Raw genomic sequence first — 26,171 nt, 5'->3', positions numbered from 1 at the left:
TACTAAATGTTTTGTAGAATGTGCTACATGCTTTTGAGATGGGGCATGTCAGGGCAATCCATAACTTGTACTTGAAATTTAGCACCTGCCCAAAAGCACTGTGTTGGTTTACATAAGGCCGATCATATGATGGGAAAATAGAAACATATTCAATATATTTTATTCTTCATGCTTTTCCCCCTGATGTCTGACATTGAAGAATCCCCAGGACTATTCTAGATTCTGTTTCTCTTTCCTACAGAAACCTCCTGGTATGTCCTGGATCCTCCTTTAGTCTGCAAGTCTCCATCTATGCTGTTGCAAATAAAAGAATTTCTCAACATTGGAAAGAATCTCATACTGTTACATTATGTTCTAATATCAGCTTTTCCTTGTAAGAATGTGAAAATCCCATGGACTCATATTATCCTGTATGGTTAACAAATACAAAAAGTCGAGTTTGTTTTGTGAAATGCGTGCACCATTAATTGACTTAAAAAAATAACCAAAACAACAAAACAAACAAAAAAACAACCAACCAAATCTGTGTCTGTTCTTCAGAATGCTAACTCTCTGTTGCCATGGTCACAAATTACCATAGTAACATTAGATACATCTGTATTTTTAGATTAAAATTGCTTCTCTTTTCAGAGAAAACAGACCCAACTAAAAGAAAATACTCATCCTTACCAGGAAATACTACTAAAATTCAGAGTATAAAGTAGAGGAACACACAGCAATTGGTTAATTACAAAAGCTGGCGGGGGGAAGAGGGCTGCAGGGAGGGGGTGAATCACAAACATTGCCATTTTCAGAGCTGCTCCCTACAGCTAGAAAATTGTTTGAATATACAACAAAAATTAAAAAGTGAGGACAGTTATTCTGTAACACTATTGTCTCAGCAAGCCTTACTGGATAGTGGCTCAATAAGAATGCCGAGAATAGCCTTTTCAGTCAGATGTTAATAGCAGTATTATTTAATGAAATATTTCTCCATTAGAACCCCAGCTTGTTTTCCCTCTCACTCCCAAGGAGGACCTTCACTCATACCTAGGAAATATTGCTGTTCAACTGCCATAATTGAACTAACTGTTACGAGACATGTCTCTGCTCTCTCATGTTCAGTGGTTTTATGTTATGCTTATACCCTCTAGTGGACAAAAAGTAATTCACAACCCTCCTGGTGCCTTACTGCCTTTAGATCAGCACTGTGCTAACAGGGACTTGAGGATGTTAAAATGCTGAGTCAAACCCAAGCATCTCTTGAGATTAATTTCAGAAATAATCTAAGAGTCAGAAATGATGAATTAATTAATGCAGTGCTTTCCCAAATAAGGCAGCAACACAAACACAGAAAGCTTATATTCGATACTAGGTGTGACAATCATGAAAATTTCTCTTCATTTTATAATTTTAGTCAATTTTTTTACTTCTTTCTTTCTGGTAAGTTACTAAGCATTATTTGTGATAAAAACTTAGTTCCTTGGTATGTAAAACTTTATATCCAGACTTGCCATCCAGACAAACTTTCCTCCCAAACCTACTACAAAGACCATGACTGAATGCCCTACCTTTTTAAGTCAGTATAGCAATGCATTTCCACTGTGGCCAGAAATGCTTTAGTGTTTTACATACTCTCAGTCAGTCATATATTACAGAAGACTTGAGCTTTGCTCCTTTAATGTTCACTAATTTTTGCATTATTCCCATAAATGCTATTTCTAACATGATCTGGTTAAACACTGACAGAATGCTCTTGGTCCAAAGGGTCTGCAGTAAGCACATTTCAGCCAGAATCCACTGCAAGAAAAGGGAAATATGTCAACCTATGCTATTTGCAATAGATACTTACATTCCACCCGCGAATCTAGCCTTAGGCCTTGTTGTACCAGTTACATGTATCAATCTAGGTCATAGGTTTAAATAACAAAAAAAAGGCTAAATTAAAGCTCTAATACAGTATATTTCAAATCTCCACAGTCAGTAGAACGGAAGCCAGCCCTTGCTTAATAAGAATAAACATAAAAACTTCACAGAAAAACAGGAGCTCTGAAATAGAGAAAAAGTAACAGCTTGCAAGGTGCTTTAGGCAAAGATTTTAGGCATATAAATAGCAATGACCTGAATTTACCTGCAAAATTGCAAAAAAAAAAAAAACCAAAACAGCAACAACAACAAAACACCCAAAAAACAAAAAAAAACCCCAAAAAAACAACAAAAAAACCCAACAACAACAAAAAAAAAAAAACAGCTTGCAACTGTTTCTTTTCACTTTATATTATTTTAATTCCTATTATCATCAGAAATAGAGCACTAGAAATTCTGACATTGAGTTGTGGGATTCTACAGATAACTGTGTATATGAGCATAGCTAAGCCCAGCATTTGGTTCGCCCAAAAATGCAGGCTTTGGCAGGGGACAGAGGGTAGAATTTCCCAGGCAAACATATCCTCTGAAGCCTCCTGCTACTGCTTCTCCAGTGTAATGCATCTACAAAAGAGACCAGAGATGCTTGATATTCATCTGGTCCTCCCTGCAGATCAGCTGCCTGCTGAAGTAAAAGAAAAATTTTATTGCTCTGAAGGAGTGAAAGTTTGAAGAATCTTAATGTATGTAGCTCAAGCCCGGTTTGAAAGGGATGGAGAGGCGGGGGAAAGCAAAGGGGGAAAGAGGGAGGGAGGAGACAGACTGACTCCAAGCGAGAACTCAGGCTCAAAAAAGAAATCAAGCTCTCATCTGTAGAATGCACAGTTGTTAAATGTTGCTTGAGGCTCAGGAAGTTAGCAGTATTTACTGGACAGCTCTGTAATATACACAGCTCATTTTCTACTCTAATGCTATCTATCAATCTATTTGTCTCACAGGAAAGGTTCTTAGCTGCTATGCAGTTATTGTCTCCATTTACTGTTGATACCAACTGTTTTCACAATTTACTCTGCATACCTCAAGATCTTTTTTGAGACTCTAGGCTTCTTAACAGTACCTATAAGGAACATAAGAATGGAGTTATGTTTATAGTGTCTTGCAACAGAGCCAAATTCCAGATGAAAAGTGACCAGGAAACATTTCTCCTCAATAACACTAAAATGCATTCCCATGCAGCATATGCATTTCTGCACATATTATCAGCCCTTAGGGTCAGCAGATTCCAGACCAGAAATAGCACACAGGAACTGGCAGTGAGTGGCTCTGACTGAGTTGCAAGGTTGAACCAGATGACCCCCAGAGGCCCCTTCCGACTCTGACACCTCTATGGTTCTACAAGCTCATGTAACTTTGCAGTGCTTTTCCTGTTTTTTCACATCTCTGACTTTGCAAGACAACTCACAAAGCAGCACGTCAAGGTGCTTCAGCCAGATAGCACATCACAAATTCCTAGTGGCTAAAGCAAGAAAAGCTTGCTTATAGTACAGACCCAGTTACATAGAGATGTCATTCAGCATCTGCCCAGTAAGCAGTAATGTGACAATACAGTGTCCCCATTATAATACAACTTCTTTCCCCAGATTTCTCTCTTAGGGAGCAACACTTTACAGCATTATATGCAACTTTGGAAGACAGAAAGGAAACAGGTCAATTCAACAGCTGCTCTCAAACACACAATGACACTTCACAGTTAACTTGTGAGCCTCCTTGATACAACGCTCTATGTGGACCAGAGAACCAGCATAGTTCTCCATATCTTACTTTTCTCCTAAGGCACTAAATTTCCTGCTGATTAAGATGGCACAGAATAAATAACCATTTCTTGAAAGTTGGTGGTTCTCTTGTTTTCCAAGGAAGTATATTGTGAAGGAGTCATACTTCCAAGAGCGATGTATTAAAAAAAAGCCCAGCACTGCAAAAGCACAATGAGTGGAAATCAATTCACTAAAATGAGGGAAGGTAAAACTTCCCCAGAAAAAGCTTTGCAATTTTAACACCAGAACCCCTCTCTATATATATGCTCTACATACCAAGGAAATCATTCTAGTCTAAAGGAAATCAGTCCCAGAAATGTAAAGCTGGAGAATCACAAACTCCATTTTAAAAAAGTAGGTAACAATGATGTTTAGGTAAAGTGTAAAGGGTTAAAACCTGACAGTTGTCTCCCCCATATTTTCATATTTCTTACCCACCACGGAGGATTATTGCCAAACAAGAAAACACTTTCCCTTTTATGCAACAAATTATTAAGTTTCTTACACAGGAAACCCCATTTCAGTATTTTCTTTTCCAACAGCAGAACACTGACTCATCCTACAGCAAAGCATGAAAGTAAAACATTTCTTTTCAAAAGGCAGTCATGGCTTCAACTTTGTATGTCATGGTACAGGTATTTTAGGATAACCTTTAGGCACATGAAGTTTGACACACACATACCACCCTCTTTAGCCTCCACCTTCAAGTATCATTTTCTGTTACTGCACTTCTCTCTATGGCCAGGCAGATTAGGAAAAGGCTCTAAACATTTACCAAACACAACAGGGTTCTACTGCTAGGTGAAGACTTAACCATTTGCTTAATTGCATGATGAAGCCCACAGATGATACTGAAGAGAAACTACATTCCAGCATTTCCTGCTGAAAACACCGAACAGCAGCTGATAAAAGCATTTTATCAAAACAGCACATTCAGCGTTCTCATTAACAAGAGAAATTCTATGCAAGACAGTGCATCCAATGCAGAACTAGATCTAGAAGCTCACTAAGAGGTCACGTGGGTGGTGGCAGATCTGCAGTGGCTTTGATCAAGCAAAGTACAATCTAGCAGTCACACTTGTACTACAAGAAGAAAACAGTATCCATGCTAAGACATTGGTCTTGCTCTGGGTAAGTTCTGCTGCTTGACATCATCAGCTTCATATCACACACTAGACAGTCCCTGACTCTACTGTAGACTCCCTCTTGCAACCAAAAAGCCAATTAGAGTAAAACTGACCCGTATTTACCCACAAGCTAACGACATCAAGCATCAATGCTAAGTAAATGCTACTTAGCACAGACCCCAGCTCAGGAAGACAAAGACAAATCCAAACACCAGAACTGACTGAATCTTCAGAAATTCTTCCCGTGCTTCAAAGCAGAAAAGCCATTACAAATAAATGTATTCTAGAGAGGATTCTGGAAAGTTGCTCTGTGGAAACATAGTAATCGTAGACTATCACAGTGCATGCACAAGGAAAGGGCAAGAAGAACAGCACAAAGGGAGACTTGGCTTCCAAATCAAGTCCCTCACAATGATTTACATAAATAATTTGCTATGCACAATTTTAATTTTGAAAAAAAAAAAAAATCAAGAAACATGGTCACAGACATACTAGGTATATAGAGAACAATGGCTCTCGCTCAGTACAGTAAAGTCTAGGACAGCAATATCTCACAACTGCATCTTCCACATAACCATGAAAGATTTTATCTGTTGTCTGAAGAGAAGAATTTCCTTTGGAAACAGCAAGTATTCCTGCTTCAGGACATGCATTTGCATGTGCTGGTAAAACACGAATATGAAGTGAACAAAATAATTGTTTGGTTTTTTTTTTTATGAAATGCAGAGCCAAATCAAGCATTTTCTACTGGCTTCTGGATAAGGCCTTGTGGATAATTTAGGACAAATATTTCTGACAAGACGCAAGTTTCTAATGGACCGTAAAGTTTAAATTTTTTAAAGCTGCAAAAAATAGTAAACCCAACTTAACTGGCTTCCTGAAATAACTGGTGTATTCAACAGCAAACAATTTGCCACCAAGACAGTGGAAAACAATAAAAAAATTCAGTCCTAATCTTCACCTTTATAAACTTTTGAAAGGCTATTCTCTAGGTCAGAAATACTTGTGGAGCATTAGCTGCAGAAGTGCTTCTATACCTTGTCAACAGCAAAATACTGGGCTCTGTGAAGAATTCACTGTAATTTCAGAAATGTGACAACAAAAGTATGGGATGCTAACACCTGCATGTAGGAGCCAGGTTCCTTTGATAACTAATTTCACTGAAAATTAAGACCATCAAGTATTCATTCAGACATCCATGTCTAAAATGGTGCACCTTCATTATCGATCTTGATAACAAGAACCCAACTCTTAAATTTTCATAGGCTCAGCCAGCATGTGTATAGGGGTTCACCCCTGAAAAACGTTCAAGAGTCTAGTATGGCTTGTCATTAAGCAAATTTTCTCTCTAGCACTACAATTTCCTTCTCACAATACATATTCTACATTCCTTGTAGTTTTCTGTCCCAAGCATTAAGTATTGCTCGAGTCTCAGGACACTGATAAGCACAGCACATATCAGACAGAAAATCTGTGCAAGGGCTGCAGCAGGATAAAGCAAGAGGACAGATTAATCAGTATTTACCAGTATTGTGCCCTAGTGCCTGCTTTTTATCCCCCATAAACAAAATCCTGAAGTTAGAGGAACTCGACCATTAATAAATCAACTGTTTCAGTTCTTATGGCCTGAGGATTGACTCTCCTAAAGCTGAGAGGTGGGGGCTTCTGATATTCTCAAGTATGTTTGCAGACTATTTTGAGACAGATTTTCCCCAGACATCTGCTAGAATAAAAGAATTTGTCTGAAGTAACAAGCAACACAACGACATGAGTTCAACCACTAAATGGCAAAGCGAGTATGCTTGCTATGGAACTGCATGAGACTCGCCTCATTCTGATGCTCTCAGTGAAGTCAAAGTGAGCATTAGAACCTGAAATAAAATTCAAGCAGTTTAAAAAAGAGCCAAAATCTTAGATATGTCACACTTTCCTTCTCAACAGTAACTCCTACCTACTCCATCATATAATGTGCATGTAATAGCACATTTCCTTTATCAGTTTTTCAAATTATCACCCTTCTAGAAAAAATTATCACCTTCCAGAAAAAATAAAATTAAACCCAATCTCTTCATCTTCCAGTATGAGTAGTGGGAATCTAGCATATACCTCCCATGAGCCAGTCCTTTATGTTCTAAAGCACTCAGTATAATATCACTTCGACCACTTTCTCAAAGGCAATGGACATATCCATTCTTAAGGAATATGACTCATGATGGGCACTTCTTAACAACACACAGCTGCAGGAGAATACCCAGAGCAAGAGAAGACATTTTTGAGCGCCACCCACCCTATGGAACTCCAGTGTCTAGTATTTTTCCAGCTTCTGTGCAATGGATGCCTTTAACCCTAGTAGGTTTTTCCAGCAAAAACTCTCAACTAGAGTTATACAGTGGGAATTCCAAAGCATCTGGCTATGTACAGACATATCAGCATTCCCTCCAACAGAGAGATGAAAAGGAGAAAATTTGTGAGGATTTGTATCCTCTACTCTGCTTTCTGAATCCCAGCCTCCCCCTTGCCTTGGAATGAGCTCTGTAAAGCAGTATCAGTTATGTACAAGAATCTCAGCTCCCTTCCTTTGGAGAGTTTCCCCATAAAAAGCGAAAGGCAAATCCCAGGACAGAGACAGGTGCTGGAGGGGGCAGGTTGCCTTAGGATGACTCGCCAGAAGCAAGAGAGCCAGCAGCTTTCTTCTTAGGGCGGGCTTTTACACTTCTCACGGGAAGCTGAGGAGAAATAAAAAGAGGCATCTTAGGCTAGTTTATTTTAACATCTAAATGTGTAACAGAAAGATGCAAGAATGCAGAGTGAAAAATAAGACAAAAAAACAACAACATGACCCTAATAATGTCATCTGTTGTCTCAAAATGTCTGTTTAACCATTTTTTTTTTTTTTCAATAAACAAATCACTCAATATATCCATCAAATAGCAACCAGAAAAAGGCATTCTAGAACAAGGTATGTACAGTAGTAAAATCAAAGCTGGCTGTCCAAACAAAAGGTTAAACACAGATATTTCTGACTGGTAACATTCACATAACATTTCACTGCTCCAACTTTTCTGCTTCTTAACGTCCATCACCAGTGCAGTTCTCCGAAAGCTGTAGAAACAACCTGAACTAATTTGCACACTTTACTTCTGTGCCTTACATTCTAGATACTGGTAAGAAGAGCACATTTATTCATCTGTGATGCATTCAGCCCTGGCTGGAAATCTCAGATCTCAGTCAAAGACCTCCTACAAGTCCTGCATCTGACCCAAACACCCAACAATCTGAGCATAAATACCAATATGCCTGCAAAGGGCTTTATCGGTACTTCTGTATTCACAACAAACAGCAAAGAAGAGTTCTTTCTGTCTTTTCATAATTTCACTTTGAAAAGTCCTCTCTAGGAAGCTTCCACTCAAATTTTGAGCCTCTTTTTTCCCTGCTCCTGTCTAATAGAGAAGACAAGAAAGAAGAGGGGTCAACTCCGAAATAAGCCATAGAAAGATCCTAGTTAAATTAAAATGCATCTTTGGACAGAGATGTCTGTTTTTGGAGAAAATCAAAAGCCACCTGGACCTGGTCCTGGGAACTGGCTCTACATGAGCAGTGGTGAATTCAGAGAACCCCTCCAACCTCAATTATTTTGTGATTCTATTACAAGGAGCACTGAAGCACATGCAAAGGTTTCCCACACACTGTAAAATCAGTTTAACAGTACAACTTCAAATCATGCCCTAAGCAATTACTTTCCTTCAAACTATTTCATATTTAGCCTGAATAGCTCGACAATGTGAGTCAGCTATATAGCATTCTTTATCTTAGATAAAAATAATAACGTTAGAAGTCCAAGTTGAATCAACCCCAACTTCATAAAAAGGGAGAAGCATTTTATCATGTACAAATCAAACCATAAGAAACACGCAAGCAAGTGTCAAGACCTGGAAAGTAGCACCTCAAAAAACATTTTCTACAAAACACAGATGAAAACACCTGGAAAAAAGATTGCTATGCTCAAGTGATTCTTGGACACAACTGCATCTACTTTCATGTATGGTTTATTTGAATAATAAGAAATCAGGCATCTCATATCCCACTGAATGGCTGTAAATACCTTGGATCATCACGTGAACATAAGGAGACAGCTGAGCAATCACTAGTTACTCAAACTTCAGGAACAAACTCCAGGAATGGGGTAGGTAGGACTGGTGTAATTTCCCATACCTAAGGTGTAAAAGTCAAGGGAGGCCTAAGAGGGTACACAGCTGCTGCATTTAGATCAAGAGAAAATGGCTGTCCCAGGGATAAATGTCACTATTATGTATTCAGACTGCAGTAGATAAGAGAGAGGATATTGTCAACAAAACATGTTAAAGATATCTAATGCTCCACCCTTCAATACAAAATCCAGATGAAAGAAAAGCTGGGTTCTGGCTTATGACAGAGACTTACATGCATGATAAAAATGCAAAAGCTAGAGACAAGTATAGCAAGTAGATGACAAGTCCTCTCATGTAGGACTCAACTAGAAAAGACAGTCCAACAAAATTTATATATACAGCTTCTAAATGCTGAGACTATAAAGCTATAGCCTTTCAACCAAGCTCACAAATCAATGTCAGTGCTGGAAATTATCTATACACCAACTAACTCACTTCAGCTTTCATCACCTTTTTAGGAGTTTTGAGACTCTGAGTTCGTTTAGGAAGTTTGTCTCCTGCATCTTCATCTGATGGGTCTGTTCTAGCATCTGATGGGGTTCCATTAGACCGATGTGCCACACTGCTCTCCTCTCCTGAGGAGTAACACGAAGCTAAGGAACAAGAGCAAAAGTTTTAGCAAATACTTTTAAAAAATCTCATGGTTTTAAATGGCCCATCCTCAAGGAACACATGACAGAGAGACCATCTTGAATAATGATTATGGGATAAGTATGGGATAAGTACAGAGATGTATATTAAATAAGAAGGGTCTAGGGAAGACAATGCAACTTCTCACAGATAATTTACAATCTTGTACTACTTTCTGAGACCCAAGGCTCAGGGAAGCCCTCCTGGCTCACTATCAGAGGTCTCATACAATGGCCCAGCTGGTGCTCTGTACCTGAGTCTTCAATAGTTTCCAGAAGACTTGCACCAGAGGGGTGCAGCTGTGGATCACGGCTTCGCATATGCACAGTATCTTCATCTCGGATCAGAGTGAGATCCTGCATGCTGAAACTTCGAAGCTTCTCAGACAAAACTCCCTGGCCCTAAGAGGACATAAAATTAGGGTGAAAGGCACCTCACCAAGATCATCTCACATGGAATTATTCATTCAGAAGAGGAGCAAAGGTGCCCTATTCCCCACTAGGGTACTCTGAAAAAAAACAGAGAAGTGAAAACAACAAGAGGTTAAAGCAAAATCCACTCCACTCCCCCTCTACTTTTTCTAAGTCAAAGGATGGGATTATCTGCAGGACAAACTGGAAGGAAGGAAAAGTAGGTTGCTGCCAAACAAGTACTAGTATCTCTAACAGACCCACAGCACCTAACTGCTGGTACACAAAAATAAACTGCTGGAGAATTCATGAATATTACAGAAGGCACTGCATTACCTTTGCAGCTGCAGTAACCGCTGCATTGGCAGCAAGGTTTAACCCTCTCTTGCCAACTCGCATCATGGTTTCGTAGCTCTTGTCACAAGCCTGAGTAATGTATTCATCAATTTCCTAGGAATGCAACATGGAACATGGCATTTAGTTGCTCGTTACAAACATGATCAAAGTTTCCTCATCATCACTCTTAAAAACACAAAGCTCATCTCTTTTTTCAGACTATTAGCATCAGGTGTCATTGATCACATAACTTGAGTTTCTCTGCTAATTACAGAAAACATGTAAAGGCAGCTTTAAAATACAGTACGCTATTTCCAAATTATAATTACTGAAACAAAGCAGCTGCTTATACCAACAATGTGAAAAAACAGACTGGCTACAGAACATGCTCCTCCTATCGTGATTCAAGAGGCTTAACTACTGACAGTGACTGTAAGGGCTCATGACACTGGGTTAGCCAAACATGCTTTCTAAGCATTAGGCAAACTATTGGCTACACTGCAATCTTCAGTAAGCTGCAGTATGACATCATTGTCAGACACAATCATTCTACATTCACTAAGGTCAGCACAAACAAGATTCATTGATTTCAGTTTTTATTGTGGCATAACTGAATTAGAAGTCAATCAAGTCCCAGACAGGTCAGTATCTTCCAACAAGCAAGTACCTTCTCCTTATTGGAGAGCGTTGGGTGCACAAACTTCCTGTAGAGGACACTGGAGCCCTTTGTGTAAGGGGAGAGCAGCCAAATCACAAATGCGATTTTCAGCTCGAAATAAAAGGGAAACCTGAGAGAAAGAGGAAAAAAAAAAAGAAGAAGAAAGAGAAAGATGGAGAACTGGAATCAAGATCAGCACAGAGACAGATGGAGATAACTAGCAGAGAGCAGCACAGGCAGAAAGAGTGCAGGCAAGGTAAAGGCTCAGAAACAAGAGAATCAATTATTCAGGTCAGAAAAGCAGAACCCTTTTTAGAATCCTAGGACATACCTTCTTCGAGTATCATTTAGTCTTTCATCCATAGCCATGAAAACTCCATAAACAGGGCATCTCTCAGCCCTGCAAACACACCAAATTACAATCTGATAGCTACTCTCATAATTCTGAAGCTTCTTCAGAGAGCATCCACCGGATGTTAACATCACATTATTTTCCCTTCTCAGTTTCCAAAATTTTCAACTATGTATCTTAGTAATGTCACATTGCTGCTAAAGCTGATGGCTGTTTCTGAAACTTCCAACAGGTACTCCTCAGATAAGACACAAAAGCAGGGCCAGTGTAAATGAAAAAGAGCAGGCAGAACGTATGCCTGTCCTCTCTAACCCTTACCCAATAAAGTCTAGAAGATACAATAGCAGAGATTGAAACAAGTGAATAGAAATTCTCTACTGACTCAATCAGTAGGAAGAAACTCCTGTTTTCAGAAGTCCTTTATGTGAATAAGCTGAAGTTCTTATACTTTCTCAATCTTTGTCTGCTTTTCAGATTTTATGCAGGTAAAAACAAAGCTGCTGAGCACGTTTGTATGGCATGTATAGTACCTCATGGCTCTTAAGAAGATGAAACTCTTGACTAACATTGTTTCAGAGATGTATGCAAAGCTCAAACACTAAAGCAATGAGACAACTGAAAATACCCTGGTTCAAAGTTGAAGCCCTGTAACAATGAATTGTCATTTTTGGAGGCCTCCATATTGCCAAGCATGACACAGAACATCGAATGGAGTAACAATCTGCTTTCTTCTATTCCAGTCTGTCCCATCCTTCCTAGAGAAAGCCAAGTTCATCATGCAAACCAATCACAGCACTGACATGTGTGTGATCTGTTCTTCCACATAAAAGGCTGTCAAAGCAAAATAGGTCCCTTCCTTCTACCATTTTAAGGTGTCTTTTAGACTATCATTATTCAAACTGTACCAGTTCACATTAACAGCTTCTCAAAAATATTTCAAGTTATGAATGGATGAAGATCCTTTTACAGATACTGTGCATTTACCCTAACTTTGCAAGCAAAGGAGTTGAAACAGCTAAGATGGCAGATGCTACCCACAGTATCTCGAAACCTGCTAACTCTTCACAGGGACTGAAAACTCCTAAAGGAGACAAGAGTTGATTTTCTTAACATCCCAACAGTTCTCCTCTCTGCTTAAAAAAAAAGGCAAAAAACCAAAACAAAAACACAGCAATAACAAAAAAAAACCCACCAAAAAAACCAACAAAAAAAACAAACAAAAAACCCACAACATGCCGCTAAGGAACTCACCAAGAAAGAACAATGTCTGTGAGTGTTTCTGCAGTGGTGAAAAAGGCAAATACAATCCAGTACATCATCCACTTCACCTGCAAAAGAGCAGTCACTCAATGGACACACATCAGAACCCAGAAAAAAAAGTCAAATGTCTTCTCAGTATAAATGACTCATCTCCACACATTAAGACGGATTCAAAAAGAAGGCATATATAATCTGTAATGGACACATACTAAACGGTACATTTTGGTCTGAGAAAACATGTAGGATTAACTGTGCTCTAAATAAACACAAACAGATACATTGATGAACGCATGCCCTGAAGCAACATTATGGTTCAACAGCATTAAGGTCCCAAATGACCTATCCAAAAGGATTTATCCATTCACTTGAAGTAAAGTTACATTCTTCCATATACCATGAATACCATAAAAAAATATATACATGCACATATGTAAAAGCTTAAGTTTCAGCTGCAGCCCTGTATTTTCCTGATGGAAAAAAGAAAAACAACAAACCAAGCAACCTATTACTTTGTGCTAACTCACTAGTAAGCATTCTTTGCCTTAATCATTACTCCCAGAAATCCCACAAGCAATTAATTTTTCTTTTTAAATAAAGGCTCACTGAGAGAGGTATAAAAGCAAAGAACATGCCACATCAACCTAATCTTCTTGTTTAAGGGTTAGAGTAGATGTATGTACTACTATGACACATTTGGACGCCTTTTATCTATCTCTCTACTTCCTCACACCCTTATCTGGGGCAGTATTTCTTTCAAAGCACAAAATAACTCCCCCCCTAACAAACACAGATACACACTGCTGTTTTGGTAACTGGCTACAAGCTTAGAATTCACTCAGCTTACTCCTCAAGAGGAGTCAGCTGAATTATAAGGGAAATTGCTAGTTTTCTATCCTGTTGAGAATTAAAAAAGAGCAGAAGTAGCAGATAAATGAAGAGGACAACTCAATTAAAAGCAATTTAACACCCTGAGTGTCATCAAGAATTGGAAAAAAGGACTAAACTGAATCGGGGAAATGCCACATACTATATCCATACATTAATCAATCGATTAAAATGATACAAACAATTACGTTCATATAATAACGACTTGTTGACAATCCTTGCAAATACTATAAAAGCAGGTATTTCCCCAACCCTGCACGTATTGGAAAATTTGGTGATCTGTTCTTGAAAGACTCTCCACAAGTTTCTCATAAAAGAAAATTAATCTGTCTCCAGCTGCTCTAACACAGTGATGAGTAGTTAATAATCCAAATTATTTCCACTTTACTTCAAACCTTTTCACAACAGAAAATAGCAAAAACTTGTATGGCTCTCTCCTGCCTTTTTCTTTTTCTTGTATCATCAGTTTGGACAAGACCAGGAGCCATTCAGCTGATCTAAAGCAACTTTTCAAAAAGAATGATTAAGTCCTCAGTGCAGCAACATGAAGCAGCTCGTACATGAAGAAGTGTGTGAATAATGATAAATCTAAGTTTGCAAAAAGGTATCCAAAAGGGTGACAGATTTCAGAAAGCCTATACACCAGTAAATCTTACTTCAGCATTAGGCAAAATGACGGTAATAATAGTAATAAAAGCAATTAGCAAATACCTACATATACATAATAAAACAAAGATTAAGAGCTTTTTTCAGAAAAAAAAATCACAAGTATAGCAGAACTCTTATATTTCCATAAGACTCTGCTAGCTATAGTGCTTTCCTTACAGGGCAAGGGTATATGAAGCTTCTAAATAGTTTATAACAGGTCTATACAAACACTTAAAGAAACAAAATCGTCAGGGATAAAAATGAAGGGACTATTGAGGATTAACAATTGGTTAAAAAAAAGGAAACAAAGGATAAAAGTAAATGGCCACTTTTCACAATGAGGAAAGTTACCAGTGGAATCCCACAGGAATCTGTTGAGATCTGTGCTGCTCATCTTCATGAAACATCTGGAAAAGGCTGTGAATAGTGAGATGACAAACTGTGCAGAAGATACTTTTCTATCCAAGAGATTAGATAGGAGTTGATTAAAGGATTCAAAAAAGGATCCTGATTGATCTCCAGCTGACATTTTGTCTCTAAATGGGATTAAATACAAAGCAATGAATTTACAGTGTCTCCTTTTTCCTAGTGAAAACTATTGCATTTACATATATTAGTAGATTTCACTCAAAAGAGGTCACTGTCGGCAGCCTTAGTGTAAGCTTTGTGTTTATTTTTCACTCTGCTTTGTGTTTTATTTTCACTCTGCTAACAGAATGTTCAGAGTATGAACTGAGAACAGAAAACATTGTTTTGTTACTGTTTAAATAAACTTCATGTTCACATCTTTGATACTGGACACATCTCTCACCTCTGTCTCCTTCTGGCACCCTTCACCCTATGCTTTAAAGCCAAGGAAAAAAAAGAAGTATAGCTCCTAAACAAACTAGAAGGATCCTAGTTTTAGAAGTCCCTACAGATGATCAGAAACTAAAAGAAGAGAAAGCAGATGGGAAGAAGCCCTATTTTTTTCTTACAGATTACAAACACCTTCCAAAATTGTGGGTTGAATGAGGCTGCATTTTTTTTTCAATTTACTAAAAGGAGGCAGGAGTCATTTGCTGCTCACCCTGATGATGACCAGCTTCAGGCACATATATAGTCTCCCGAACTTGCACCAAGAACCTAAACAAATTCAGCAAATGCGGAAGCAAAACTGGAATGTAGACTTGACCAACGCTGAAGACAACACGTAAAAAGAAAGAAATTGCTCTTAGGACAATCTGAGCTACTAGAAGTAGTTTGCCACAACTGATCAAGGATTTATCCTGAATTTTTATCATGGTGGTAGAGAACAGTAAATTAGCACTGTACTCTGGTGTCACTGATGAACTGTTTGTGGTAGCTTTGTCTGTGTCAAGTCAAGCTTCACTACAATACTTAAGCACAGATACACCTCTAAGACCTTTCTCCACCACCAAACCCTAATCAATGCTGGTTCTTAAGCACTATGAGCAGGCAGCAGTACATAAAAGAGCTAGATTTGAAAATGGGCAGAACAGCATTCAAGTTTTCTGCTGACTTTTCACATGAAGAACATTTTGAACAGATATTGCCCCTTCTGCTACATTTTCTCCTGTCTTTCTACTTGTGTTGAAAAGGAAGAAGTGTTTCAAATGTAACTGAATTAGACAGATGGCAGTCCAACATCTAACTGCTTATTTCTGATGCGGTCCTCTCAAGGAAAAATTATTAATGTGCAAGTTTTCGCAGTTCAAATAAATTTTCTTGAACCACTCTGCTGGAATCCAGAGTAACTACTTCAGGAAACCTATACCATTGAATCACTAAACAAAACCCAAAAATTAGTGCCATACTTTTCCACATCATAGGTCTTGTCTCAAATGATCTACTCAGAATATCGCTTCTGTAAGAAGGCAACACATTACCACAAAAAACATCTGGTGTTGTAAGTATGGTAATTGCAGCAAGAGAGAGGGAAACGGTTTCAGAAGGGAAGGAGAATGAAGTTTTAACCAACATAAAACACTGATCGCAAGCAGATGGCAAGCAAAGTTGATAGAAAGCCACAAACTAAGCAGGATTATTCAACCCTTTGGAAGAAAACAAAAGTAGTACTGAAAAAGCAGTAAAGGACACAAAGCAAGGATAAAGTTACAAGAAAGAACTTGTCCTGGACTTTCATCTGCTTCCAGACTGCAGTGTTTCCCCCACTTTCCCCTCCTCACTCAGCATCGCCTGAGGAAATACAGCCCACATTTACGGGTTGAAAGCTCCCGTTTCAGTAAGCACCCATCCTTGGCAGCTTTTTCAGAGACGACTGGAGCTGCTGCTCGGGCGGCCTGGCTGACCCGAGCCCCTGCGGAGCCGGAGTGCCATCGTCCCGAGGACAGCCCAGGGGCTTTCGAGGCGGCCGCGAAGGACGAGGCGGGCGCTGCGCCGGCACGGTGAGCTCGTACTCACATATTCCTTTACGTTTTTCGTCTTCACGGCCTTGTAGGACGAGTACGCGGGGTAAAGGGTGCCGAAGATCAGCCTACGAGAAGAACAGACCCCTCAGCGCCTCGCGACGCCCTGCACCGTCCCCGGCCGCAGTGGCGGGCACTCCCCCTGGGATGCCGGTGCCGGCGTGATGCCGATCTCCGGGCGGGGCTCAGCCGCCCTCACCGCGGCACCGCCCGTGGGCCGCAGCAGCCCGCGCGAACCCGCCCGTCTGCGGCCGCAGCCACCCGCGAGGGCGCCCGCCCCCCCCCGCCGCCCCTTCCCGGGCGTGGGGTCCCGCGGGGCAGCACCGACGCCACCGCCGGAGCCCCGCTCTGGGCCGCGGCCCCCGAGGGACCGCCGAGGAAGGGCCCCGCCAGCGGCCCACACCTCCCCGCGCCCCGGCCGCACGCACTCACACCACGAGGCGGGAGATTATCCAAGAAACCATGGCGGCACCGGGCGCGGCTCAGGGCTGAGCAGCGGCGGGAGGCGGCTCTTAAAGGACAGGTTCCTGCAGCAAGCGCAGCTCCGCCCCGTGTGCTCGCATGGGAGGAGCCGACGCGGCGGAGGGAGAGGCCGCCAGGCCCTCAGCATCCCGCCGCGCTGCGGAGCCCCGCGAGGCCGCCCCGCGCTGGGGAAAACCCCGCGTTCGCTCGCACCAGGTCGGGAGGTGCAGCGGGATCCCGGGAACGGAGCCACGGCGGCGGAACGGCAGCAGCGAGGTAGACGAGTGGCCTTGTTGGAACGATGGCAGAGAAGCAACATGCACAACGTAAGGAAAATTACAGGAGAGTGCTGAATTGAGATCACGAGCACTTGGGAGGACAGAGTAAGAGAGACAGCCGAAGAAGCCATCTTCGTTCCAGTTGCCTCCTCCAAGGAAATCAAGACAACAGCTATTTCATGCTGCAAACAGGGTACTTACGTGTAAGAGCGTTTCAGAGTTCTACGGCTCCGAGTTTCGCCCAAAACCGGATGCAAAACAAAACTCAGCTAGCCAATACTGACGTTTACGTTATCAAACCAGAAGAATAAAGGCTGTTACTTGTAGTTTCCAGGTAATTTCAGTGTTGCCAGATACTCTTTCTCGTAAACTGAGAGGTCAAGGATTCCTTTGCTAACTACACAAACGAGGCTGAACAGTGTAGTGTTGGAATATTATTCTTAGTGTGAGGTGGGAAATGGGTATAAATGTGTATTCTTAAGCATACTGGAGTACCGGAAACTGTTGTATTTTAACAGGTCACCAATGAATACTGTTAAAAGAATCTTCCTCCTCAGTCAATGCCAGAGTTCGTTACTGGGTCCCTGGGAGCCTGTATGTATATTACAGTCATGGATTGATTAGGCCCTGTACACAGATCTCTGAATCACGCTGAGATAACTATTACATAAGTTGGTTTTTAATGGAAAAAAAATCACTAGAAATCTGTCATGGTTCTTCAGCTAACAAAAAACAAAACAAAAACAAACAAAACACCAACACACAAACAAACAAAAACCCCCACAAAAAAACCCCACCACTAAAAACCAAAAAACTCAAATCCAAAACCCTCTCCAAAAAAAATCTCACAAAAAACCCAACCAGCCAAACAAAACAAAACAAAAATGGACGGAAAGCACTACGGCAAAGTCTCATTAGTTACCGATGGTTGCTGAACAGCCTTTATGAAAAGAAATGAGACCAAGGAAAGAGTCATAACAAAAACAAAGAGCTGTTAGGGAAAATATTTCTCATGAATGTATGAAATTCAGTATAATGAGCAAAGAGAAAAATACAAAACATTGACAACTTCCCATTACATGCAAGAGGTGAAAAAACAAATGTCTCTACAGACAGCAACAAAGAACATTTTATCACGGTCTGCTTTTGGATATGAATGGCCACAAAATGATTGCATAAGGGACTCCACAATTTACACCACTGATGGCATAACTGACTTACTAATAGGATAAAAGGAATCTGCTTTCACACGTCCAAATAACAAGCAAAACCTTCAACAAAATGACTACATTTCTAACTGCATCTGTTTCCTACTGGTGACCAACACAGCAACAGGTCTGTTACTTGAGTAATTTGTTCATGCTTGGGTGAGTGGAAGATGCAAACAGGAGAGGGAAAATGCAGAGATCTGGTGAGTAACACACATGATTGTGTGAGAGCGCTAAATAACTGCAGCATGGGTAAGTTACACCTAAATAAAATATGCCTTAGTGTTTTAAGCTATTTAATGTGCCATGGGGCATTATGAAAATCTACAGTGCATTAAACACAAATGGTGATAAGAACAACAGAATCTCAACATCATTAGAGAAGGTGGTGTTGTAAATGTAGTGCCAGCTCACTGTTTAGTAGCATGTTATACTTTAGAACAACTTCAGAAAATATATTTTAAGCCAGCAATTTACATTTAGCAATAAGTTGCTCATTTTTTCCATATCATAAATAAAAATGAAAGATTAATTATTTAACTGACCTTTCCACAAGAAGAAATTACTGGTAGTTTAAGGGCTATTTTTGCAATAAAAGTCAGCTGCAGGTTAAGTGAAAATAAAAATATCAGTAATATTCTTTTTATTAAGTTATTAATAATATTGTATAATGCAGTGTAAATAAGACCTAACCAGGAAAGCAATTCATCACTTTTTTTCAAATTAAGGCTGTATGGGGTTTTTCTGCAGCTGTGTTACTGCTGAAACAACTCATGATAAACTTGTGTTCTACAAATAGTCCAAATAGGTCACCAGATATCTATCAATCTGCTACGGCTAAACAACAAAGCATGGAAATCAAATAAGTTGTTCCTCGAATAAAGCAGCTTAAGCAAAGCTACATTAAGAAAAATGCCAGGTGAGATTCAGAGATCCTGCTGAAGCTGAGGTTCAGGCAGAAGCTGCAGTGATGAAGAAACAGCAATTCATCACGGCTCAAGAATATAGGATTCCCTCTGGAAAAGTTTAGCAGACTAAATATGGGTCTTAGGAATACAGGTGAAGTCGAAGAACACAATGGGAACCCCCTCTGAAGCATAAAAGTGCAGATTGTAGTGGAAGAGTATCAAAAGTTGAAAGAAGCAGAGAAAACAGAAAAAGTGCAAGCTGACAGCCAAAAATGACACCGTGGACATGACAGCTGGAAATTGTTCTGAGAACATTTCTTTAACAGTTTTGCTTTGCGAAGGAAAGCTGTTCTTTTAGAAGATACCTTCCTAGAGGAAACAGCTGTATTTTGTTGTATCCAGCTCTTGAAACTTATATTACCATTTTCCTATTAGACTATATAAAGGCAGAGATAAATAAAAAGCTCCCCTGCAAGGCAAGGGAATGAGGGACATAGGAGGGAAAAGTAAGATGATTTCTGCCTGGTTATTTTTCAAATACATGGTGGGAACGTGCAGCTCTTTTTCAAAAGTTGAGAACAGGAATCTTTAAGACACTGCCAATTAAGAGGAAAGAAGCTGTGGGCTGATTTTAGATTCTGAGATGCACTGGAAGATAGTACACACAAGCAGGCATTGGCATGCATACCAGCTATTGGGGTAAGTTTGGGGAAACACTGAAGTTGACAATCAGAAGATAAGATTCATTACTGTAACCAGAACTGGGAAGATGCACTGTCAACATCTCCTTCTATGCTATGCTTCACTCACATGCTGTGTAGTTTCACAATCATTTTCCACTGAATCAATGCTTACAAGGTGTGGTTGATACATGAATAAATCACTAGTGTGTCATATACCTCAACCAATACCTCAACTGTAGAAGCTCAGAGCTATCTGAGGTATCAAAGGGCTATCAGGAGTGAGGAAGAAAGGAAATTATACATACAGGGGAGCAATAGTTTTAAATAATATTCAGGCCTCGTAACTTTTATCTTATTTGGATTGTAGGTAAATTCCAGTTACTGCTTAGTATCGAACATCGCTGCTCCAATTCTGATTCCACATCTTCAGGTTTTACAAAAGGCTGTCCAAGAATCTTTCACAGAAACAACACATGGAACATAACTTTAGATGTGTTAGGTACTTATTTTTTTCCTATATTTATGTTGCCTGGTACAGTTGCATCAGAGTAAAGATTTAGGTTTTGTAAAATTAAACGTTGCATGCTGCTACATTTTTATTCATTATCAAGAAAAGGGAGGCTTTTGGTTGAAAAGAAGTGAAATCTTCAGGCGGGGACATTATGGGGACATTACACCTTTACACGGTTGAGTATACACCAACTTTCAGTATTGTGAATGCAATCTAAATTCACTAGGTCAGGTCAACAGCTATATATTCCTGAATTCTTGCTTCATCTTGTCTGTAGTTACAGAGGACATTGGCTAAAAGATATCAGAGTTTAAAGCCCATATTAAAAAATGGTGCTGCCCACTGTCTCATGCCCCTCCATTTAGTAATGGCAAGAGAGCATTAGATAGAATAAGTGTGATGACTGCAGCAAACTATATTAAGTCATGTAAACTCAAATTTTTATTCTCCCTCTGCTAAAATCCCTACGCTTTTATGATGTCTGCTTTATTCTGTTTACATTCTATGTAAAATACCAGCTGCCCCTTAAAATCTTGATCTAGAAAATACTGTGATAAAAACTACTGATTTTATATCTTAAGTCAATTCTATAACCACTTTGGCTGGCTACTTGTGGTATAATCTCTCTATGATATGTCAGAACAATTTGATGATCTTTGAGATCTCTTCCAATGTAGGCCATTTTATGATTCTATGGTATTTCTTAATTTTAGTAATCCCTCTGATTTTGGCTGAATATATTACTTTAGGTTGATTGTACTCCATGATTAGTAAAAAAAATTCAAGAGACAGAAGCAGTACTTGATAGACTCAAACTAAACAAAGGTTTAGAATGAGACGCAAAACCCTTATTGTAGATCACTGGATTCAAAATTACTCATGCTACTGTATTAAGATATAGCCAAGTCTCTACCTTTTTGATCTCTATCCAATTCTAATGCTTATACACACACATTCAGAAATGAGGGAAACATCTCAGCTATAATTAATCTGTATGTACAGAGTACAACAGATGTGCACAAGAAATTGTACGCAACAGAATACAGTGAAGCTGAATGATTCATGTGTCTGGAATAACCCTTTTTATCTCCAGCCGATAAATTAGCCCATATTCACAGGATAGCTTCAAGGGTATGAGGCAGCAAAAGCCTGTGACTGGACTTTGCACCTAACAACCAAACTGAGAAGCTGCTAGAATGCCACATGTCAGTGAACAGAACTGCTGCTGCCATCACAAACTCCAATGTCAGAAACCACAGAACTTTTACCACCCCATCCCTATCTCCAGTGGAGAGGGCATCTCTGGACCTGCTGGGAAGATAAGAAACAGGAAGCACAGTACAAGAGATGTTTTTTATGACAAGACAAATCCTCTACCCAAACTACCTTGAAGAATCAACAATTAGCAGGCAGCTTGGTGTGCTCCCAGCACATACTTGGGATGCCAGGCTAAACCACATAAGCCTTCTGGCCAAGCACAGCAGGTCAAAATTAGCAGGCAGCCTATACTGCCAGGGGCAGAGGCTGAGACAACCTCAAGGCAGGAAGATCAGTGTACAGGTATGAAAAAAACTGCCCAGGCTGTTACAGTAAATGACTTTTATTTTTTAAAAAATGAAATAACCGTGAACATATTAACAGGCCTGCAAGTGGCACTACAGTACAGCTGGAGATAAGGTCAATACATTTCCCCATGTACCTGGACAATGAAATCCATTGCATCAATGCTGACATTAGTAAATTCTGAATACAGTTCTATCAAGCAGGAACATTTTACTTAAAATAGTTCTGGACAAAGTTGACACCAAAAGTTAACTTTTCCTTCACTTTGGAAAGGATATATGTTTTATAGATGTTTTCAGGTAGCACTGGTATTGGGTGAATATTGCCTGCAGTCACCAGTGCAGGGAGAGATGTACAACATCTCCTTGTGAGAACAGAGTTTATACTCCTTTTTACTTTTCATTCTGAGGAAGCAGGGTGGTGTAGAGAGAGGGGGGACAATAGGTGAGGTAATATGGGCAAGAGAGGTGGGATGTCAATTTCTATTCAATTCTCCTTTGGCTGTTTTTGTGCTATTTTGGACTGCTTTTTAAAAATCACTTCTTGATTTTATTGAAAGGAAGACTAAATGTAATACACCTTTCCTTGAAAATCCAGGAACAATTGTGGTACTTCAAAAATACTAAAAATATCTACTTTCATGAAATATTAACTGTTTCACTACAAACCTATTTTTTCACTAAATACACAATTCTCTTATTTCTGGAGTCTCCCTGGGGGAAAAAAAGTGGGTTCTCCCTTTAGTTCTGCAACTCTACAGAGTATAGAGAAACAGCTAGAAGAATGGGAGTGCAGAGAATAGCTTTATCCTTTTCCTTGGCCAGTATCTCACACAGGGAGTTTGTTTGAATTTCTGCAGTTGGGCTACTGTTGGTCACATTCTTTCAGCAGTTATCAACCAAGTCTGCAGTAGGACAACCCACCTCCAGCACGTTCTGTCTAACTTTGTGGAGACTAAGTAGGCATGAGGGAAAAAAAACATCCACACTCTTTCTACCATTTTTGATCATAGTATGCAGGAACACCAAGTGGTTTCCATGTTCTCTCAATTTGCGAAGGCCACAGGAAAGGGATATGGCACCTTTTAGAATCTGGAATTCTGCATTTAAGAGTGCGACCTTCCATTAGACCTTCGGTGTTGAGGCAGCGTAGAAAACAGTGGCTGAAGAGTGTAATACTGACCACACCAGCTCCCAGTGAGAAGCTTTTGCTCCTGCAGAGGCAGTCGCGTGCAGTCCCTGTATATACCGTGAGCAATAGGCCTACTTGACAGGGCATTTGGAATTAGCAATTCCTACGATCTAGCTAGTTTAGATTCATGAGCTTTCAGTGTGCCAACAGCATCTTTCACTGCATGGTAGATAATGTTCTTCACCTGCAACAGGAAAAAAGAAAAATCAACTTCTACAGACTAACAAGGAGAGTCTTACATAGCTATGCAATCAGCTTTGACAGCTGAATTTGTAATAGTTGGCAAGTATACATGAAATATATATACTATTTTGCTTCAGAATACCAACAGCACAAATTTTAACTGTCACAGATGACAAGTATCTTAGACACTTGCACTGATTCATTAACTCATTTTCTGGTCACCCAGCAACATATATTTACTTGTGTTGTTTTAAGATAATTCCTTCTCTTGTGAGAGCTAGGAGGAAGTGCAGTACGAAGTTATACATATATATATATATATATACATACATATATATAGATATATTAGTTTATTTTGAAGAAGTCCTTGTGATTGAAGTCACTTAGAGACTCACATGAATCAAATCTAAAAGCTGCAAGATAATTATATGGTTTAATCCTATGAAAACTAATATGATGCAACAAATCATCTTGTTGTCTTTGCATGGCGGCTAGAAATACTTCAAATTTGTGAATCTTGCAGAAAGACAAGCCCATGATGAGAAATCCACTAGTACTCACTGCTATCTTTTTCACAGTTACCTATTTAAGAATCAAAGTTCTGTCTAGTTTCTGATTTTTTTCTGATCTAAGTTTATTTGAATTCTGTTTCCAGGTGCTGAACAGAACAGTTTCGCCTCCTAAGTGAGTAGCTCAATTGCACTTGCTCAACTAACTGGCAACCACCATCATCTTTTCCTGATGTACATGTGACCTCATTTTTGGTATAATTTATGCAGCTGTTATTGTCTCTGTGTATTTTAATATATGAAAATATAGACAGAGGTTTGTATAAAAATATACATTAAAAATGACAAAGTTTTTTTAAAAAAAGATGGAGACAAATAAAACCAGTATTTCTTTTCACAGGGTTACTGAGTTGCACTTTTCTTGGTTTTTTTTTTTTAATAATAAGCATTATTCATTTGCAACCTCTTAATTTACAGAAACATTTCTGCATTTGTATCATCACAGCTGAAGAGGCACAGTGTTAGATGCCAGAATGAGAGTTGATAATACTTCTGCTTTCCTTTATAATCCCATGAAAATTCACATAGAAATTTATAGCAAACTTTCACTGAATTGGTATGAGAAAATTAACAATGTAGATTCTGACATCCTGGGGTGACATTCTGGAGAGTGACTGTACTTTGATGAGGACAATCATTCTTCAGATCTCCACCCTCCTTCCTTTCACATACGTGCAATTACTAATACACAAAAAATGCTGACAACAAAATCTGCAAACAGAGCAGTTACTAAAGTTGCTTCAGAAGCATTAGACAAAATCCAACACAATATCCTATGGCCTTCTCTCCGTACAACTTACTGTCTTACATCAAGTGTCCTTGTGTATCTATTATGTTCTGTGCATAATTATTAGTTGAAGCAGTCATGGTTCCTCAAACCAAATCACATTTAATTTTAGGACTAACATATGTTGGATAAGACCTTTAAGATCATCGAATCCAACCACACACCTAACAATGTCAAGTCCATCACTAAACCATATCCCTGACTTAATTAAGCCATTCGCTTTCAGAGGAGTTTTCCTTTAGGCAATAAAGAAACAAATATAAGAGTACTTGGTCAAAAAAACCATCTCTCTTCAAAACAAAGCACTGCTCTTTCCTTTTTAAGATTTTTTTTTCTTCTGGTCTGCTCTGCTGTCATTAGGATTCAGCCATTCAAAAGCTTATTAACACCAATGCGTGCATTAATCTAATGGGGGAAAGTTCTCTGCAAATGCAAAAGTCTATTACTAATTTTTGTTTACATAATACTGTAGACAGAAGTACTTTATTTTAAGTAACGTACCTATCAAATGAGAACCTCCAGATTTGTGGGAAGTCGTTACTCTTTCCTTAGAGATACATTTCTAGTACTGAAGTAAGCTGGCCAAACACAGGATGTATTTAATATTTACTGACATAAAAAAGGTTACCTGCAGTTTATCCTCATGGTTTGTATGAGTATTAGACAGATGCCTGAACTCCTGGGTCAGACGGAAGCAGTGCTTCACGTGTTCGGGAGATACAAAATCTTCTGCCACTTTAATGCAGCTGTACAAATTATGGACCTAAAAATCCATACCAAATGACTGATATATAAAGACAATACAAACCATACAAAACAAAACAAATAAAACCTCAACACCCAAAAGAAACATCAACAACAAACAACAAAAACCAAACCCCCAGACACCCCCCCCCCAAATATTTAGGGTCTGCTACATTTACTTATCGAAACCAGAAACTGACAGAGTTGTATCTAATAGTAAAATGAGAACAAAATACACGACATCTAACAGGTTTCCTCTTCTCCCATATATATCAGTGTTCCCTAAAGCGAGTTCTCTTAACCTTTGAATTTGGTTTCCTTGGCTGAAGTTTCACTACACAGAAATGCTTTCCCTCCATTCATACCAGTTTTTTTCCCCCTGCAATTTCATCAGTTACGTACACATCATTCAGATTTTTAGTAATGTAAGAACTGCATATGTAGAAAAAGAAACTTTAAGTGTGCAATATTAATTACCAGTT

At 39.4% G+C, this 26,171-nt stretch overlaps 2 protein-coding genes across 2 annotated transcripts in view; both read right to left on the bottom strand.

The window, feature by feature from the left end:
* Nucleotides 1–2,322: 2,322 nt before the first annotated feature.
* On the bottom strand, nucleotides 2,323–16,648 carry REEP2 (receptor accessory protein 2). The gene is made up of 8 exons (XM_058815172.1): nucleotides 16,598–16,648; nucleotides 12,632–12,708; nucleotides 11,360–11,428; nucleotides 11,038–11,158; nucleotides 10,371–10,484; nucleotides 9,878–10,025; nucleotides 9,445–9,587; nucleotides 2,323–7,512 (listed from the first exon to the last, which is right to left on the bottom strand). Exons 2-8 carry the CDS (start codon nucleotides 12,697–12,699, stop codon nucleotides 7,438–7,440), a joined length of 738 nt encoding a protein of 245 aa, XP_058671155.1. The 5' UTR covers nucleotides 12,700–12,708; nucleotides 16,598–16,648; the 3' UTR covers nucleotides 2,323–7,437.
* Nucleotides 16,649–22,236: 5,588 nt separating this feature from the next.
* The window catches only part of KDM3B (lysine demethylase 3B), a 47,734-nt gene continuing 43,799 nt past the window's right edge, over nucleotides 22,237–26,171 (bottom strand). Inside the window, exons 23-24 of the mRNA XM_058815114.1 lie at nucleotides 25,574–25,708; nucleotides 22,237–23,590 (exon numbers count right to left, since the gene is read on the bottom strand). Coding sequence (XP_058671097.1) covers nucleotides 23,510–23,590; nucleotides 25,574–25,708 — 216 coding nt within the window. The 3' untranslated portion in view covers nucleotides 22,237–23,509. The remainder of the gene's footprint in view (nucleotides 23,591–25,573; nucleotides 25,709–26,171) is intronic.

The sequence above is a fragment of the Ammospiza caudacuta genome, chromosome 16 (genome assembly GCF_027887145.1).
Source record: "Ammospiza caudacuta isolate bAmmCau1 chromosome 16, bAmmCau1.pri, whole genome shotgun sequence".
Lineage (NCBI taxonomy): Eukaryota > Metazoa > Chordata > Aves > Passeriformes > Passerellidae > Ammospiza > Ammospiza caudacuta.
This window is presented reverse-complemented; position numbering and strand designations above follow the sequence as displayed.